Source organism: Osmerus mordax, chromosome 2 (genome assembly GCF_038355195.1).
Source record: "Osmerus mordax isolate fOsmMor3 chromosome 2, fOsmMor3.pri, whole genome shotgun sequence".
NCBI lineage: Eukaryota > Metazoa > Chordata > Actinopteri > Osmeriformes > Osmeridae > Osmerus > Osmerus mordax.
This window is the reverse complement of record NC_090051.1, coordinates 19,551,047-19,568,577: the sequence shown is the minus strand read 5'-3', so window position 1 is coordinate 19,568,577 and position 17,531 is coordinate 19,551,047. Positions and strand designations below refer to the sequence as shown.

Sequence of the window (17,531 nt, the reverse complement as noted above, 5' to 3'; positions counted from 1 at the left end):
CTTACACTCCCTGGTCTCACAGGAGAAGACAGTGAACAAATTATGCAAACAGAGGGTTTGTGTGCATGTCTGTACCGGCGTGCCTGTGTGATGGAGACAGAAATTAAACTGATTAAAAATCAGGGAAAAATTGCAAACTGTTCAATGGTTCTCCTTGGGGCTAATTAGCATGTTCAGAGTAGAGCAAAAACACACTGAACAAACCCAGGAACGTAAAAGTGGATATGTTCGTTACACGCATTGTAAATGGAAAATGCAATATTTGACAGTGAACTGGAACACAGGATTCAACACTGGATTCATAAATATTTTTGAAATGACTAGTGGCACTGCTTTCAGGCTCTCGCGTTAGCTGCTATGGACACAGCTGGATGTAACATGGCTGGTATCGGCTACTTGTTGTAGGATACAAATTTCCTTGGAGCAAAGGTTAGCGGCCAGTCTACACGGGTAAAACCATATCTTGTGTTCAAAATCAAGCACCAGTAGTGTAAATCTTGGTCCTTGAGCAGTAGGAGATGAATGAACTGTTACTGCCCTTTCGTCAGTAAGTTATGCAATACAATGACTGGAAAAGCCTGAGGGAATAAAATTGAAATGACCCTTCTTGCAAACACAATGAATATTTGATTCCGGATGAGAAAATAGACTGTCCTTGACTGTGTGCAAAGTCCTTACAATCTCCAGACAAGGAGGAGAGCCATAATCAGTGTAAGAACTGATTCTATTCATCTTAGCTATGGGGAACCCAAGCAGATTTCCCCTATTTCAATCTATCATTTATAAACACTGGATTTTTTATGCACCTGCTATCAGCACCAGTCCCTATCGACAAGCCTGCATGAATATATTCAGCAACATACTGAGTCTGTGAACAGTGGGAGATCTGTTTTATGTTTTGAACTCAGAAAGATATTTAGTTTAATATTTAAACCTGCTCTCTGCAGTGTGAAGTACAGTGCTCACTCACTGTGCATGGCTTCCCTGTGCTGTTCTTCTTATCCTAACCAACAGGACTACTGTCCCTAGTTGGATCTGTTGCCAGGGTGAATCCGACAATCAATGGTGAAGTTATAGCAGGGGGAGAGGAAGGTTATTCACTGGCTCACACTAAATGCAAGTGTTCTCTTTCAGTTGTCAAAGTTATCCTCAAGTCATCCTTTCATCAAATCAGAAAAAAAAAAAAAAAATCAAAAAGATGCGAACGTAAACGTAAAATCTCAAACAACAGAGTGTGGATGTAGTTTTACTACTATCAGAGCCTTACAACTTTAGTGTATAGGAAGCAGCCTGAAGTTCTGAGATAAATATAGGGTCCTACAGATCTCCAACATACAGCAGTCAGATGTATAGTTACTAATTTAGAGCGCTGTTGCCTAATTCATCTTCTCTGAGGATTGGAGGGTGGCTGTGCGTTGACTTTCTAGTGAGAGAACACACAGACTGTCGGTTGTTCTTTGGTGGCAGAGATTGACTACATCCCCAGGTTACGGCATGGCTGGGAGCTAATGTCACCGTGGTTACGGCTGTCAACGCTTAACTCAGGAAGCGCTTCTCTGTCAGGCCACATTAGGTTATTTATCCAGACGAACTCTGTAAAAGTTCGACTGTTGTGAAGAACCATGGGATAACACAGTAATGTCATCATGTGACATTCAAAAGGACGTAGGACCCCAAAAACGCACCTGTTCATGAGGTTGGTAGAACAGTAGGTGGTTACAATGCCTTGAAATGCAATACGATGGTCACTTTGTTCATTTAGTGTTGGCAGGGGTTTTGTATGGAAGATTCCTCTCCTTTTTCACTTGAATGCTCTCCTCACAGCTTTCCTGGAAGCTCACCAATCTCCTCAACACCCTCAGACATTTCAGATAAATTCTTCATCGGCCTGTCATAATGCTTTTACTCTCCCATCAACGCCAGTAAGAGACTTCCGTGATCTACTATGAAATGGCCTCATTGTGCTGGGCGTCAAGGGCTTTTCCAGCTCCATCATTGGGAGTGCTCTGAACTGTGAATTCCTGATTCAGACAACCAAAGGCCCAGGGCCACGGGCCACCAGCGCTGCTGATGCACAATGTTGCTTTGCACGGCTCAAATTGGCAGATGTGTTTACATTTGGCATACCTTTCGCTCATTCTCTGTATGATGTTTCCCTGGCAACAATGTCATGCCCATTGATTCAAGACATATCAGCCAATACATCTCGCATTTCCCATACTCAGTCTACCTATTCAATAATACAGTACATTCAATACAGTTACATAGTAGCACGTCATTATATACCTTTTGAATTAAATGCTTCAGTACATATGGAGATGTTGCGATTCATTGTTTGTGCTCCAGTCCACACAAGGACCATATTGCGGCTTGAACGGACACTCAAAGCACATTATCTTGGAGTTATTTTCCTGCAATCTGCCTCTCTCCATCCCTGATGACTCAATACGTAATAACAATTTGGAACGTACCGTTTCCCTCTCCAGACTGATAGTCCGCTCTGCCCCATCTTTCTCCAGGAGTCTTGCGTGTTGACTCAGTCCACTGGAGCTTACAAGCCATCTTTCCTGGGTCACAGAAACAGCCATGCAGAGAAAAGGTTGTCGTGCTCCTTCATCCAGAAACGGGGTCAAACGACAGGAGAGTCAAGTCTAACATCCAGGGTCAGTCGATCTACAGTGGGCCAGGTCAAACACTGTGATGTCAACGACAGCCCACTTTAAAGTCAACAGGGAAATTTCTTTTGTGTCCGTCATGGTGCTATTTGTTTCAAACGGCATTTACATTGTTGAGGTTGAGCGTTGAATCTCTGAAGCTATACACAGTCTATTTTGTTCATTTCAAATGTACCAACCTCAAAGAAAAAGACCTTAATTCCAAGGCTCCTTGCAATTTCCCTGTTAAAGTTTCATGGCCCTACCTTTTAAGAGAGATGTCAGTTTGATTTAATGTTAGTCTGACAGTTATTGGATTTTGGTGTTTACCTCTTATCACCACGGAGAAAAACTAGGAAGACCAATTCAGACTCTGGATGCACACAAAGCTGCATCAAAAATTAAGATGATCTCGACGCCTTCAAACCTTCATAAGAGCTTTTCATGTGTGTCTCTCTCAATCTTTAATTGGTAATGTTCTTTTCATCTGTGGGGGAAGAGGACTGGAGTCTTGATTTTCAAATGTATCTGTATATTCTCCAGTCCTTGTTTAGAATGATTTGGTCTCTTGGAAGGCTTTAACTAATGTGCTTTTTCACTCCCCCTGCACGATGCACAGCTTCACTCACTCAATGACTGGACTGTTGACAGCTCATGTTGGACTGATGGAACTGTAGTCTGCTTGTTGTCATATTAAACTGTCATTGCTTGAGCTAAGAGTTTGCTTTTCATCTGATAAAATCATCTCTGAAAAAAACAAAACAATAAAACCTCACAACTGGGCTGCATTCAATGTTCAATAACACGTGTGTGGGGGTATTTATGAGAATGTCTAAAACAGAGCTTAGAGTAAAGAAATGGTCTCTTGTGGTTCAAAGGCTTTGGAGTGGGAGTGTAGAGGATTGATGTTTGCGCTGCAAACCATGAGTGTAACTGGCCCGAGGTCTAATCAGAGACCAACAGCCCCCAAACCCCTCCCCATCCCCTTCACACAGCCATAGGATTTTCTCTCACTATTCAGCACTGATAGATGAGCCTCTCTTTGTATTTCAGCCATGCACTTTCTTAAATCTGAAAAGCCCATTCATCTTGGGCAAACGCAAGAGGAAAGGAAGGATTCGGCGTGGGGGGGGGGGCGGAAAAAAACTTCTAGTCTGAAGTTTTTTTTCCCTCCAATTGCCAGAGCTCAAGTGTCGCTCCCATGCTCTTCAAGCACTTTGTCTCTCCTCCATTAATTGTCTCACTGCTCAGCCCTCTCACGTGCCTTGACTACAACCAGAGACAGGAAACCAGTGGTCCTGCCCTGTCTTCCTCACCAGGCCATGGTGATAAGTCTTCCATGGCTGAGAGACAATCTCCTCTGTAGAACTGGATACCGACCATTTCGTTAGTAAAGGCAGGGTAAGATATCACTCACCCAGAGAAAAACGGAAAAAAGCCCAGTCCGGATTCTTAATCGCTCACACTTTCTAGACGACACAGTTCACTCTGCTGTTTTACCAGACCCTTTCTATCTCATAAATTATGCCTATACAGACAACAAGGACCAGCCAATGTGATTTATCATATCATGTCCTACTCTACAAGAGACTGTTGGCATAAACAGTTATCTAAATCCAGAAAGGAAGAAGTCAAATCTTTATTGTTGACTGGCCCTTTAGGTGACCTCAGACCCCTAGTTCATTACCCCTGCAAAAGCATACCAAAGCCTTCAGTGTTCATATTTCAAAGCAGATTATCTTCAGACGCTCTGGAACCACAATATACACAACAGTATTTTTATCCCAAAGGGAGCCTACTATATTGCCATGTGTTGCAAAGGAAATGGTGTCATGTTTAATTAGCGAATTCACAGTGATTGTGAACACCTTGTTGACACATTAATTCTGCATGAGGTATTACTGATTCCTTTGACTCCAATTTACATAATTATACCTCTTCCCACCATCTGATGTGCATGCCTCAAACACCATGTTGCTTTCAGCGAAAACAGCAAAAGAAATGCTGACACCTTTAACCCAAGTGGCAAGATGCCTTCAATAGTGAGACCATTTCTCCCACATCGAATGAAATTCACAGCAATTGCCCATAATGACACATTATGATGTCTCTGTTGCTGTCTTTCACATTTTAGTTATTTTTTAACCAGACACTAATGATTTTCAGAGAAAATGTCTGACCTAAATTCACACAGCGGTCGCAGCGACTGAATCTCACAACTGCTGATCCAAACTCAATATGCAAAACTCATAGTGTTGTGTATCGCATACCACATCACGAGTGTTTCATTTACATTCATATATTTTCCAAATGTATGCCATCCCTGCTAGGTTTTTATTCTACAGTCTAGTTTTCGATTTAGAAAAACAGTTACATCCTCAGCGGAGCCAGGCAGGATGATAGACTGCACTGTCAGAATGTACTGTCTGAGGATTCTGCTCTTCCAAAGCTCTAACCATTGCAATTCCCTCTGAATCTTCTTTGTCTGTTGTCTTCCTCTTCTCTAATCACTTTGTTTATGTCTGTTGTGGGACATCTCTGTGGAGACACCTTGAACACTAGGATGTATCTCAGTCCAAACATAAAAAGAGAGAAATGAAATATTCAACCGACTTATTGTCTCCAGACTCCAGAAGAAGAATCAATAAAACATCACATTGGTTCCACTCTGAATTTTAGGCTTCCGTTGGGAGTTGGAACCCCCAGTGACAGCACAGTCTCAGTGCTCCCACAGAACATAAAAACAGCAGAGAGTTTTATTTTGAAGTTAGAATTAATCAGTTGAGAACTCCTTCTGAACAAAAAGATCTGATGTTGCCTATGGGATGTATGGTCAGTTGGGATTTTATGGCAAGTGTTTAAAAGCATGTTTTGATGAATGTGTTCCAACAACCATAATAAGCTCATGGACTCAAACAAACAATCTAGGGACCCACTCATATGAGGACTACAAAACCCAGCTAATCGCATTGCATTGTGTACCAGCTATTTTCATTAGTCAAATCTCTCCCCTTGGAGGATATAAGCCTCTCTTCAAAGGGTAACACAGAAAAGATGTGCTGACAGAAAAACAGTGTCACCTATCATCTGGTGAAATATACACATGAACCATAACCTTGCTTAGAGGTGAACCCCCTTTATTAAGGATCCTCCTGTGACAAAACCTGTAACAGCGAAGCGTCTCTCCAGACAAACAACAATTGTTGACTACCCATGTGAAATCAGAGGACGCGGCTCAGAGGGAGGATAGTGAGAACCAGTTATCATGATATCTCAGTATTGTGATTAAGATTCCCCTTGAGCTTAAACTCATCTATAATGGAATGGCTTACTTAATACCCTCATTAACATGCAGCGCCGAACCATCATTGCAATGTTTAATGTACAGGAATGTGGCATTGAGACAACTTGAAGACAACAGAACTGCTAGGTCTGATTTTACACATCAATGCAGATCATTTACATTTTGTAGGAAGGAAAATTTGTTATGTTTTTCTTCTTCTTTTTTTTTAAAGGGGACATTTGTTAAAGGGGTTGTTTGTGTGTTTAAAGTGATATCCCAGAGAGATAGTGGCAGTGCTTGGTGAGAGAAGAGGAGAGGGGACAACTAAGGAGAAAACTCCATATGACAGACTTGTTGAATTAAATTAATTAATTAATTAATTAAAGTTAAATTAATGTCCATATAAGAAATTCTGGACAAGTATTTTGAAGGCAGAAATATCCCAATAGAGAATAATCGTTGGAGTAGAGCTTCCACACTTTGTACTCTAATACTCTAATCTTCGTAAAAGAATGAGAAGCTAAGTGCTTTCCACAAATGCAGACTTTCATGGCATTTCTTAAGGCATGTTATGGACCAGAGTGATTAGAGAACTTAAAATGCAAAGGCATCCCCTGAAACTGAATGCATTTACAATCCCATTAAAAATGGAATTGTGTCTGTGGGCCAACTGTAAATTTGAAATCCCTATCTTCCCTCAAACAGTTCTTCTCATGCATTTTCTTTTGCTACCTCCCTCACTGTCTTGTTGAATCCATTCAAGCCCATGAAAGATTTGCTCAAAACTTTCAAAGAACCACTTCCATACATATAAATCACAACATTAAGCATGAAAATGTTATCACAGTTTGATGGAGCCAATGTTGTTATCTCACAATGCAAGACATTTGGGGTGGTTGACTGGAGGAAAAACTTCACACTGTTGATGGCAGATGATTTTGCTATTTCATTGCTTGAATTTTAATGACAACTGAACTTGAATGAGCTGCTGATTCATGCAGCTACATACTGTATTCTGTCAAAAGTGGAACCCTTCAAGATGGCCTCTGTTACATTTCTTGTCTTCGCTCAGTGTCATGGTCCACATTTGGATCTTTTGAGAATGCTGGATTTTTGTTGTTGCTGTTCCTGCTCAAATTCAGTTCAGTAGTAATGTGCACCCATATGCTGTCTACTAATAGATAAGTGTAGGAAATGATCGGAGCAGTTTATGCTCACTATTGATTAGAAGAAGAAAATACCTCGAAAATTAATAATACCTTTTCATCAAGCTGCAATGAAATGATAAACCAAATGCAGGACACTTGACTCAAATCTTTTTTTATTTTTGCTCCTTAGCTCTGTGCACACTCAAAACAGGCTTAGAGGTCTTTCAGAAGGCCTATTTTTAATTCTAAAGCAGGGGGATTGGTCACACTTCGTCTCATTAGCATGAGGAGCCGTATAAACCCCGCCACTGCAGGATTTGGTGCTGCTGTAGACAGCGCGAGGCAACAAGCGCGTCTACCAGGCTGCGCACAAGAACAACTAACTTTCAGTACAGTCATAGCACCTCACACTGAAGACGGATGGGGAACTAATTCAGCAGGTGAAGTGATATAATCTGTTGAGCGAAAGAGAGAAGATTTAGATAAACGGTACATTGCGGCGTTGAAGATGATACGAGTCATTTTAACCTTTTGGCATCGGAGGATGTTTGTTTTCACGATTTTACAAATATTGTTCGTCTCCCTGGTTGGGTCGGAGGGAAATACTCTGACATACGAAACCAATGAGGAGGATGGGCCGGGCACAATCATCGGGAACCTGGCCAAGGACATGTCCTTGAGTCTGGCTTTTAGCTCTAAGACCAATTTCAGGATGATGAAACAATTCAACAATTCCTTTATCCGGGTAAGAGAAAACGATGGGGAGCTTACTGTCGGGGAGCGAATAGACCGAGAAATTATCTGCAGGCATACTTTACAGTGTTTTATCACTTTTGATGTGGTCAGTTTTTCAAAAGACCGTTACAAATTGATCCATGTTGAAGTGGAAGTGAAGGATATTAATGATAACTCTCCAGAGTTTCCAAACAAGGAATCTACAGTGGAGATCTCCGAAAACGCAGCAGTAGGGTCCCGTATTCCTTTAGACCCTGCCGAAGACGCGGATGTGGGATCAAACTATATACAAAGCTATCAAATATCTGTCAACAGTCATTTTTCCATTGATGTGCTTCTAAGAGCGGATGGGGTTAAATATGCGGAGTTGGTGCTAATGAAAGAGCTAGACAGAGAGACTCAGTCATTTTACATGGTCGAGCTTGTTGCCACGGATGGAGGGAACCCAATTAGGTCTGGATCCACAAAGATAACTATCAAAGTGACTGACTTTAATGACAACAGTCCCGTTTTCGACCAGAATAATTTCTCGGTCAATTTGTCCGAGGATGCCCCGATTGGATTTGTGTTATTGGACTTACACGCCGTTGATCCTGATGACGGTCTAAATGGAGAAGTCACCTATGGATTTGGAAAACAGGTTTCGTATGAGATTCGAGAACTTTTTGAAGTGGATAATAAATCTGGTCGCTTGATACTTAAGAGCCCAGTCGATTATGAAAGCAAGAAAACATACGAGTTAGATGTGCAAGCGACTGATCTTGGACCTAACCCTACCCCCTCCGTCTGTAAAATCATTATTCATGTCAAAGACGTTAATGACAATACCCCAGAAATCAGTATTACCCCAATGACCTCCATCACAACAGGCATCGCATTCATCAGTGAGGCAGCAGACAAGGACAGTCTAGTGGCGCTGATCAGCACCTTGGACAGGGACTCGGGCGTCAACAGTCAGGTTCACTGTACCTTGTATGGCCACGACCATTTCAAACTCCAACAGGCTTACGAGGACAGCTACATGATTGTAACAGCTGCAGCTCTGGACAGAGAGAAAATAAGCGAGTACAATTTAACAGTGATGGCTGAGGATTTTGGGTCACCCCCGCTGAGAAAAATAACACAATACACTATTAGGTTGAGCGATGAGAACGACAACGCCCCTCGTTTTAGTAAACCCGTCTACGAAGTTTCTGTTCCAGAGAACAATGCCCCAGGCGCATATATAACCACAGTAGAGGCCAGGGACGCGGACCTGGGCAACAATGGCAAAATTACCTACAGGCTTTTAGACAGCGTTATAATGGGATCTCCCATGAACACGTTTGTATCACTCAACGCAGTGTCTGGGTCAATATATGCACTGCGAAGTTTCAACTATGAAGTCATGAAACAACTGGATTTGCACATCCAAGCAAGTGATGGGGGGTCACCTCAGCTTCAGAGCAGCGCAGTCATCAAGCTAAAAATAGCGGATCAGAATGACAACCCACCATTTATCACGGAACCGGTCCTTAACAAAGGCTCTGCTGAGGTTTTCCTGCCCAAAAAATCACCTGCAGGTTATGTTGTAACCCAGATAAAGGCCACAGACGCCGATGAAGGCACAAACGCACAGCTCTCCTTCAAAATAGTCGAGGGCGGACACCTGGGGTTCTCCATCAACAGAGCCACGGGGAAGATGTACGTGAGCCGCGAGCTGGCCTACGACATCACGGCCAGTCTGAAAGTCGTGGCCGCCGTCAGTGACAGTGGAACGCCTGCCTTGTCCTCCACGGCAACCATACATTTCACCCTCATCGAAGGCACTCCCTCCAGTGTGCCCTCCGAGGTTCCCAATGAGACAGAGGAGCTGTTTGAGTGGGACATGTCCGTAGCCATTATCATCGTCCTGGCAGGGAGCTGCTCTCTGCTTCTCCTCGCCATCATCCTCATCACAACCACTTGTAGTCGACGCAAAAGAGACAAGAGAGAGGGAGGCTACGAGGACAAAGAAGACGTGCCAAACGTGGAGAAGGGGGACAACAGCCCTATTGATTCATTGATCACCAGCCACAATAGCAATGTGTTTGACATTCAGTCGTTCCCAGAGAAACCCCCGCTGGCCAACGCCAACACAATGAAGAAAGGCTCTGAGGAGGGGAGACAAGCAGCGAGCATCTTTGAGCCTAACAATAGGCGAATGGATGGTAAATTGGAGGTAAGTAATTGTGTTAGACTGAGTATATAGATTAGCTGCCAATTGTTTCCTTGTTGTATCTTCACACATCTCAGTTTCTCTCTCTCTCTCTCTCTCTCTCTCTCTCTCTCTCTCTCTCTCTCTCTCTCTGTCTCTCTCTCTCTCCGTCTCTCTCTCCCTGTGTGTGTGTTCACAGGGTTATTCCACACTGCCGGGATATGGGAAAGAGACAATCAGACCCATAACAATATGGAAGGGCAATTCATTTACAACAATCTGTGCAAGAGACCCTCAGTTCAGTGGCAAGGACAGTGGGAAAGGAGACAGTGACTTCAATGATAGTGATTCTGACATAAGTGGAGATGGCCACAAAAAAGACTCTCCACCAATCAACAGTGAGTACTACCCAGATGCACACAGTTATGTGGCTGCATGAAATCCACTGTGCCACAATACATTCACCTAAGTGCCTCAAAGCCTAATGGTTTTGTGTTTCCACAGGTCTTTGGGCTTGCACTAATGAGTGTAAGATCCTGGGTCACTCTGACCGTTGCTGGAGTCCCTCTGCCACCAGACCTAACACAAGCCTCTCCCAGGGACTCCACCTCTCCACCTTCTCTAAGACAGCCTCACTGCCCAGGGACAGTCGCAGAGAAAACTACTATCCAGCACACCTACCCAAAACAAATGGTCTACAAAGTGTTTATGAAAAAGTACAAAATCAAGAGTTTGATTATATTCGTGTTGGCCCACCGACACCTGCCAGAATACCAGAGACTGATGAGCTTTCCATTTCAGAGTATTCACACTCTTAAACTTTTTTGAGAATAAACAGTAACATGTGTTAAACGCATTACGCATCTTATATACTGTACAGATTTATTAGTTTCAATGTTAGAGTGTTTTGTATCTAGGCTACTGTATGACTGTTTATTGTATTATGTGTAATATGCAAGATTTTGTACATTCAGAATATATTTTTCATAACGATTCATGTAATTAACAATTTTATGATACATTTTGATGAGCATGTGTTACTATTTAAGAGGCATGACCAGAATACCTTTCTCAAGTGAAAAACAATCAATATCAAAGATTACCATGTTTGTGGTAGATTTTGTCACCATGTTGCACAAATAAATATTAAGTAATAATAAATAAATATAAGATCATTTGCAATTTTACTATCTAACAACATCCACCGTAGATTTGTCACTAATTAAACTGGTTAGGTGGACAGGTGGGTGAAAAGTACAGTTCCTGAGCCAAGTCAGTTTACTGTACTGATCTCACTTTACTAGCATTGGGAATTGTATAGGCACTGTGTATCCATTCTAACTTTATCAAAATATTTATCAAGCACATAACCTCAATTAGTTTGCTCAGTGCTTTCCCCGCAAATTTGGCTTGAGAGGATAATGCAGTATGCAACTTTAACAATCACACCTCCAGCAAAAATAAACACAGGGCAATCTCATGTTTCCAGCCTTGGGGATTTTTTCCACCTTCATTTGCACTCACCGTTTTGAGTAGCTAATGAAATGTTCTTACTAGTAGAATATTTTTGTAAGGTCGAAAAATCACTTCACCCCTCAGATTGGCAACAGCTTACCAATCACCCTTGGGAAATGTGTCCGTCTACCTGTTTCCAAGCAACTGTGGCTCTGGCTGTTCACATCCAAGTCTTAGACGAAGCAGCTCTATGGCACTTTTTGTTCAGCTTTTTGTTGTTTTATTTCCAAAACAGTAAAGTCTTATTTTTGAGTTTTAAAGGGAATGATAGTCATCAGAACTGACACCGACAGTTCATAAACCATACCTGGTTGAGAAATAATTTATAGGACAATTTATCAGTGTGTTGCTGTGTGTTGTGTGTTGCTGTGTGTTGTGTTGCATTCATGTGTCTGGGGTACGTGCACGTGTCCGTTCCAAAACATTGTCTGAAAGAACACTGAAACCGACAGCTTCCTGTGTTAAAAGCAGCTATGTGCACTGTCAGCTACTGTACTGCATGCACTACCACGCAGGTCAAGGGACTGGTGTTTCTAGGATGAAGGGCAAAAGGGCAGCAGTCGTCATTTCGAATTATGTATGTTTGGCTGACGATGGAGGTGGTCAAATTCACACCTACGCAGTTAGAGATGCACTAAATGTGTGAATTGGAGCAAAGAGGTGACAGTCCCTGGCTGCAGATCTGGCAGATCTATATAGGACTAAGTATGTTGTAAGCTACCTGTTACTTAGTTTTTTGTTGTTGTCAGGGTCATGTCAACAAAGTTCTACTCTAACAGGAATGTGTGAAAACACTTGTGATGGGCTAGACCAGAAAGAACACTAAGGGAAATGCACCATATGTCTGTGATGGGATATAGGCTTTGAGTTAAAGGCTTATATCCGTGCACAAATAGCCACAGAAATCCTGCAACTATGAATTCCTACTTCGTTCCTTCAGTTGCACGTCACTCTCACCTTAATAGCGAATCTGGTCCTGTGTGGATTTACCGGCCAAAGAGTCAACATCTGCGGCTAAAATACCTACAGACAGCACCATGAGAGAGACATCGGAAAAAGTAGCTACTGCTGGATCGCAGGATTTCGAGCAATGCATGCCAACGGTAACTAAAATTCAACTGAATAAAACAAAGTTACGTTCTAAAATGAATTAAGAGTTGTTAAAGCTTTTTTCAGCAAGATTACGTTGATTTGCACTGTGGTAGGCCTAGTCCTATTACCAATTGACATCACGATGCACAGCTTGTTGTTGTTGCCTTACTGTTGCTCATTCAGAATTCTAACCTTTGCAAAGACATACAGCGGGACACGGTCTCCCGCCGCATTTGGTCGTCAACTGTGGTTTGGTGGTGCCGCTCTCGTTATCGGTGCAATACTGATGTTTTGCGGAGCCATCGGAGCTTTCTACCTATGGAAAGGAAGTGACAGAAGTGTAAGATACCTTATCTATTACCAGACGTATAAAAATATGCATGCTGGACAGGTAAGGTTACTTTAACTCATATCTTCTTCTGACACGAAATACTTTCTGTAAACTAGTTTAGTGGTCTACCTGAAACCCTGGGACCAAAAGGTGTAACACTACAGTCCTCCTAATGATCACATTCAGGTTGCATACAGCTCTAAACAAGTGTACGGTATATTGTATATAAATATATATTACTGACATTTTAGACCAAGACCGTATTCGCAAAACATTATTTTGAGGACTATCTTGAATAGGCCCACAATACTTTGATTTGTTTTATCTTTCAGTGACATTCGGAGTATGAATCACTCCAGCCATATTTCTCTTTGTGAATAATTTTGGAATGCGACTATGGTCTGTCTCATTAAAGGTGCTTGAATATTTATTTGTGTTCTAATGAGCTCACCTGTAGGGCAAACATCTCAGGATAGATTTCTGTCAAGGTCTGCTCTCTTCCACCGAGGTGCTCTATTCAAATCAACGGTGATTGGACGGCCCTTTTAAGTGTAGCATGGGAGTACACTCAGGATACTCAACTGTATCATGGGAATTGGGGTGAAGACTGCAATTGTTGCCATACAGTAGTTTGCAACTGTTAAAATCAATGCATGTGCATAACTTTGTAACATTCGACTTTGATCGTAGCAGGTGTACAATGTTCGCTATAGCATGAGCATTAACGGAAAGGTAAAGGAGGGAACCATGGAGATCGATTCAGATAATAACCTCGAAAGGTTTCGAACTGGCAGTGGGAGCGACGAGGCCGTGGAGATCCATGACTTCCACATTGTGAGTCTTTATTTTCCCACCTCCCAAAGTAGTCCAGCGGAGACTTGGCATGTGCTTAGGAAAGTAGCAAAGTTGTGAGTGTAAACATGCCATGTCTGTGACTTGATGCAGGGAATCACTGGAATACACTTCTCTGGAGGACAGAAGTGCTATATTAAATCGCAAGTCAAAGCCAGCCTTCCAGACGTGGACTCTTTTAACAAGCAGTCATTGATGTTTGACCTGGTACTGTTGCTCTGTGGACATTCATATGATACTAGAATTTTATTAAACACATGTTGATATTCCTAACTACTAAAGCTTTTAGTATATTCATTAACCTGCATTAATACAGCATTATATAGCTCATGGAGAAATGATGCCCATATAAATACAATCAATGCCCTTGTGAGGTTGGACTCATTAAGTGTCTCTTATGGTGCCAGACGGATGACATCATGCCAGTAAAGTTTGATGATGAGTCTCTTATCTGGATGGCTGCGGACCACCCTCTGAAGGACACCAGTTTTCTGAGCACCACCATCCTGGACCACTGTGGAGGACTTCCCATCTTCTGGCTCCAACCAACCTATCATAAAGGTACCTTTCTTTTTTCTCCATTTTATTACTATGATAAGAGTGTGGAAATCCTCCCAAAATATGAACTAACACTTGTTATGCACCTGACCTGTTTGCTATGCCTAGAAGATTTGTCTCTTATTTAGGGGTCAGTGGTGTACTGCACAGGTTGTCACACTTTAGGGTTAGGGTTAACATCGTAAACTCACTTGCTGTATACAGACTTACATACAAAAACTCCTGTGCCACATTAAAAAGCAATGATCTTGAAATATGCAAGAAATCTTGATATCGGTGCAGCTAATTCAATTATTCAGCAGAGTGGAAGCTATGGAGTAGTGTGCTCTGTGGACATGTATGGTGTCTGGTGGATGTTGACCCAGTATCCATGTCCCCATGTGTGACTGCCTGAACAGATGGGGAGAGGAGAAAGAGAGACACCCAGCGTGCCAAGCGTCAGTTTGACATGGAGGAGTTTGAGACTGCTGCAGAGGAGAGGAACACCGTGGGCCGTGTGGAGAACAGCACCTCCAAAAGGGCGGTGGAGGATGAGGGGGGGTTAGCCTCCGCCGTGGGGTCAGGCTTCAACCCAGAAAACCCCTATCATGTAACTAAAAGAGAGTTTTTGTCACTGCAAGTGTTGACTGCAAGAATGTAACATTTTCCAGATGAGATATTTAATTCACATGAACTTTTATTCAAAGCCTGTAAGCTACCCCTAAAGAAAACCATTATGAATTCATAACATCTCAATTAAGCACAAGTTTACAAATCCCATTCCAGGGTAAACTATATAACACATTCACATAATTTAAAATTCAGCACAACAGCTGTTATATAGAAGTTTGCAAAAGAAAGCCCACTCATCTACAGTAGGTGTTGTGGGTGAGTAGGTGTTAAATTAACAGCTGCAATTTCAGGTCACAAGCAGAGGTGATAGCTGCCATCTAATGTTTATAGCCCTCTTTCACGAAAGGGTGAGAAAATTGCTTGCTGCAATTAATTAGCTTGCTAAAGCACTGAACTACTTTTGTGAGTGAATAAACAGGCTTTCTTAGATAATGAAGTCAGTATTGGATAAACTTACCTTCACAAACCTGAATTATGTACCTCTTGTTATGTACAGCGCAGTCAGGATGGAGATGAAGGCACCATGACCTTTGACCCCATGCTGGACCATCGAGGGATCTGCTGCACGGAATGCCGACGCAGCTACACCCACTGTCAGAGGATATGTGAGCCCCTGGGCGGCCACTGGCCCTGGCCTTACAACTACAGAGGTTGCCAGGTAGCCTGCAGAGTGATTCTGCCTTGCCGTTGGTGGGTGGCCCGCATATTAGGTATTCTGTGAGGGCATACACTTTTCTCCTCCTAAATGGACCAATTAAGCCAAATATGCCAAATGTCTCTAAAGTTAAGGCTCCACAATGGTGTATTTATATGCAGATATTTATTTTGTAACATGGTGTTTGGTTGTAAATACCTGATGTAGCAGACAAGTTTAGCTTGTTAGCATGTAACAGGGACCACAGAGCATTAGTGAGAATCTGCCAGCTAAGACAAATTTACACCTGGACCCTTGAGACAATATTTAGCATATAAAACACGTACTCTCTTTCAGCAGGCTGAGAAAACAGACTTTGGAGAGAACAAGTAAGAATCACAGTTGGTAGATTTAGATTTAGATTTGCAAGTAACCACATACCCTATTAATCTCTGTCTTTTACAAAAAACATTAACTACATACCAATGCTTCAAGCACTGCACGGTATTTGATGGAATGTATGGAAATGGGTGCAAAGGCTACGCAAATGCTTAATAAAAATGATGTACATCTTACATGACTGCATGGTATACATACAGTAATGACAAGTACAGTACACAGTGTTCTTCATGTCCTGGAGATCAATCCATTTCATGTCATTTTGTTTTTTGGGGCCTGCTGGGTCCTTCAGTACAAACTGATGTGACAGCAGTGGTTACTACAACTTCCTCTCACAAACCAACACCAGGTTAGGGCAGTGCCATTTGTGCACGTTGACATCTCCATTGATGTGAACTAATGTGAGATGAGTGTCAGAGCATCCGTGAGGGACAGTATAGTAAAAGTGACATTTCAATAAAAAAACAAGAACATAGGGGAAAGACTAAGCCATGTAACATAATGAAAATCCATCCCAGCTTGCATTTGAAAAAATCCCTTTTACTTTGATTTCTTTTTATTTGGACTGCTGTAATTCTGCCATTTCCGCTGGGATTAATTCGTACCTACCCACCCACCCACTTACCCACCTACCTACCTTCCTATATTGTAGCACACATCTCAGACATTTCCTCTATCTTTGAAATAAAAAGAAATCAGATCCATATCCGTATCATTTTCCAACTCCCTAAATAATTGAAAAGGGCCACATTGAGATCAAGCTGATCTGACACAGCAGCACTCACGTCCATCAGAGCACGAGCAACGTGGCATCACAGCGCCGCTGCCGCCCAAACCGCATCGAAGGCAACCAGGAAGTGTGAAGGAACAACACAAAGAGATGCTTGTCTCCATGCGAGGAGATCTCTCCTGATTTTTCATAGGGGTGGAGGTGCTTATCACATCTGCAGTGCTGATAAGACAGTCCCTGTGCCTCCGTAGGCTATATAATATTAATCCCCCTCCCACGTCTGCAGATGCACTTAAAGGAAGGTGACAAGCATGACATATCCAGGACCTCCTGATGGCTCGTGCTCTGGAGTGCAGCCGCTAAAAGAGCCCCAAGTACCCTGAAGTGATGTAAATTTGCAGGGGGAGTCCAATTTCCATCACAGCGCTGTCACTGTCATGGTCATTAAACTAAATCAACCCGCTGTGTGTCACACGGCTCCCATTTTAAGGTCCCCTCAATAATGGAGTTATACTTGGACTGCAGATTGCAGCACCACGTCGAATCTCTGACCTGACAGCCAGAGCAAGACTAGGCAAGACCGCACTTTATTTCATCTTTTCAAATCCCAGCCTGACGCTGTATGTGAAAGCAAGAGGTAGCATGAAATGTTTAATTGATCATTTTGACCCCATTGGATCTCAGAATGGTCTCAATGGAAATTCGGTGTCATAAACGATGGTCCTCAAGTAATTCAGACCTGAGTAAAATATTGTATGTCCTGTTTCTGTCAGCGGTTTCCTCCCTACTCTTCTCCTGAATATATACTATAG

At 42.4% G+C, this 17,531-nt stretch overlaps 2 protein-coding genes across 2 annotated transcripts; both read left to right on the top strand.

Annotated features, from left to right (window-relative positions):
• Positions 1 to 1,508: 1,508 nt before the first annotated feature.
• On the top strand, positions 1,509 to 10,814 carry si:ch211-199f5.1 (protocadherin-8). Its single transcript, XM_067261259.1, has 5 exons — positions 1,509 to 1,516; positions 6,766 to 6,822; positions 7,692 to 10,018; positions 10,188 to 10,394; positions 10,501 to 10,814. The coding sequence occupies exons 1-5, from the start codon at positions 1,509 to 1,511 to the stop codon at positions 10,812 to 10,814; spliced, it is 2,913 nt and encodes a 970-aa protein (XP_067117360.1).
• A 1,290-nt stretch (positions 10,815 to 12,104) lies between these two features.
• cnmd (chondromodulin) lies at positions 12,105 to 15,677 on the top strand. Its single transcript, XM_067261245.1, has 7 exons — positions 12,105 to 12,133; positions 12,787 to 12,943; positions 13,628 to 13,768; positions 13,880 to 13,993; positions 14,194 to 14,347; positions 14,743 to 14,933; positions 15,453 to 15,677. The coding sequence occupies exons 1-7, from the start codon at positions 12,105 to 12,107 to the stop codon at positions 15,675 to 15,677; spliced, it is 1,011 nt and encodes a 336-aa protein (XP_067117346.1).
• Positions 15,678 to 17,531: the final 1,854 nt, after the last annotated feature.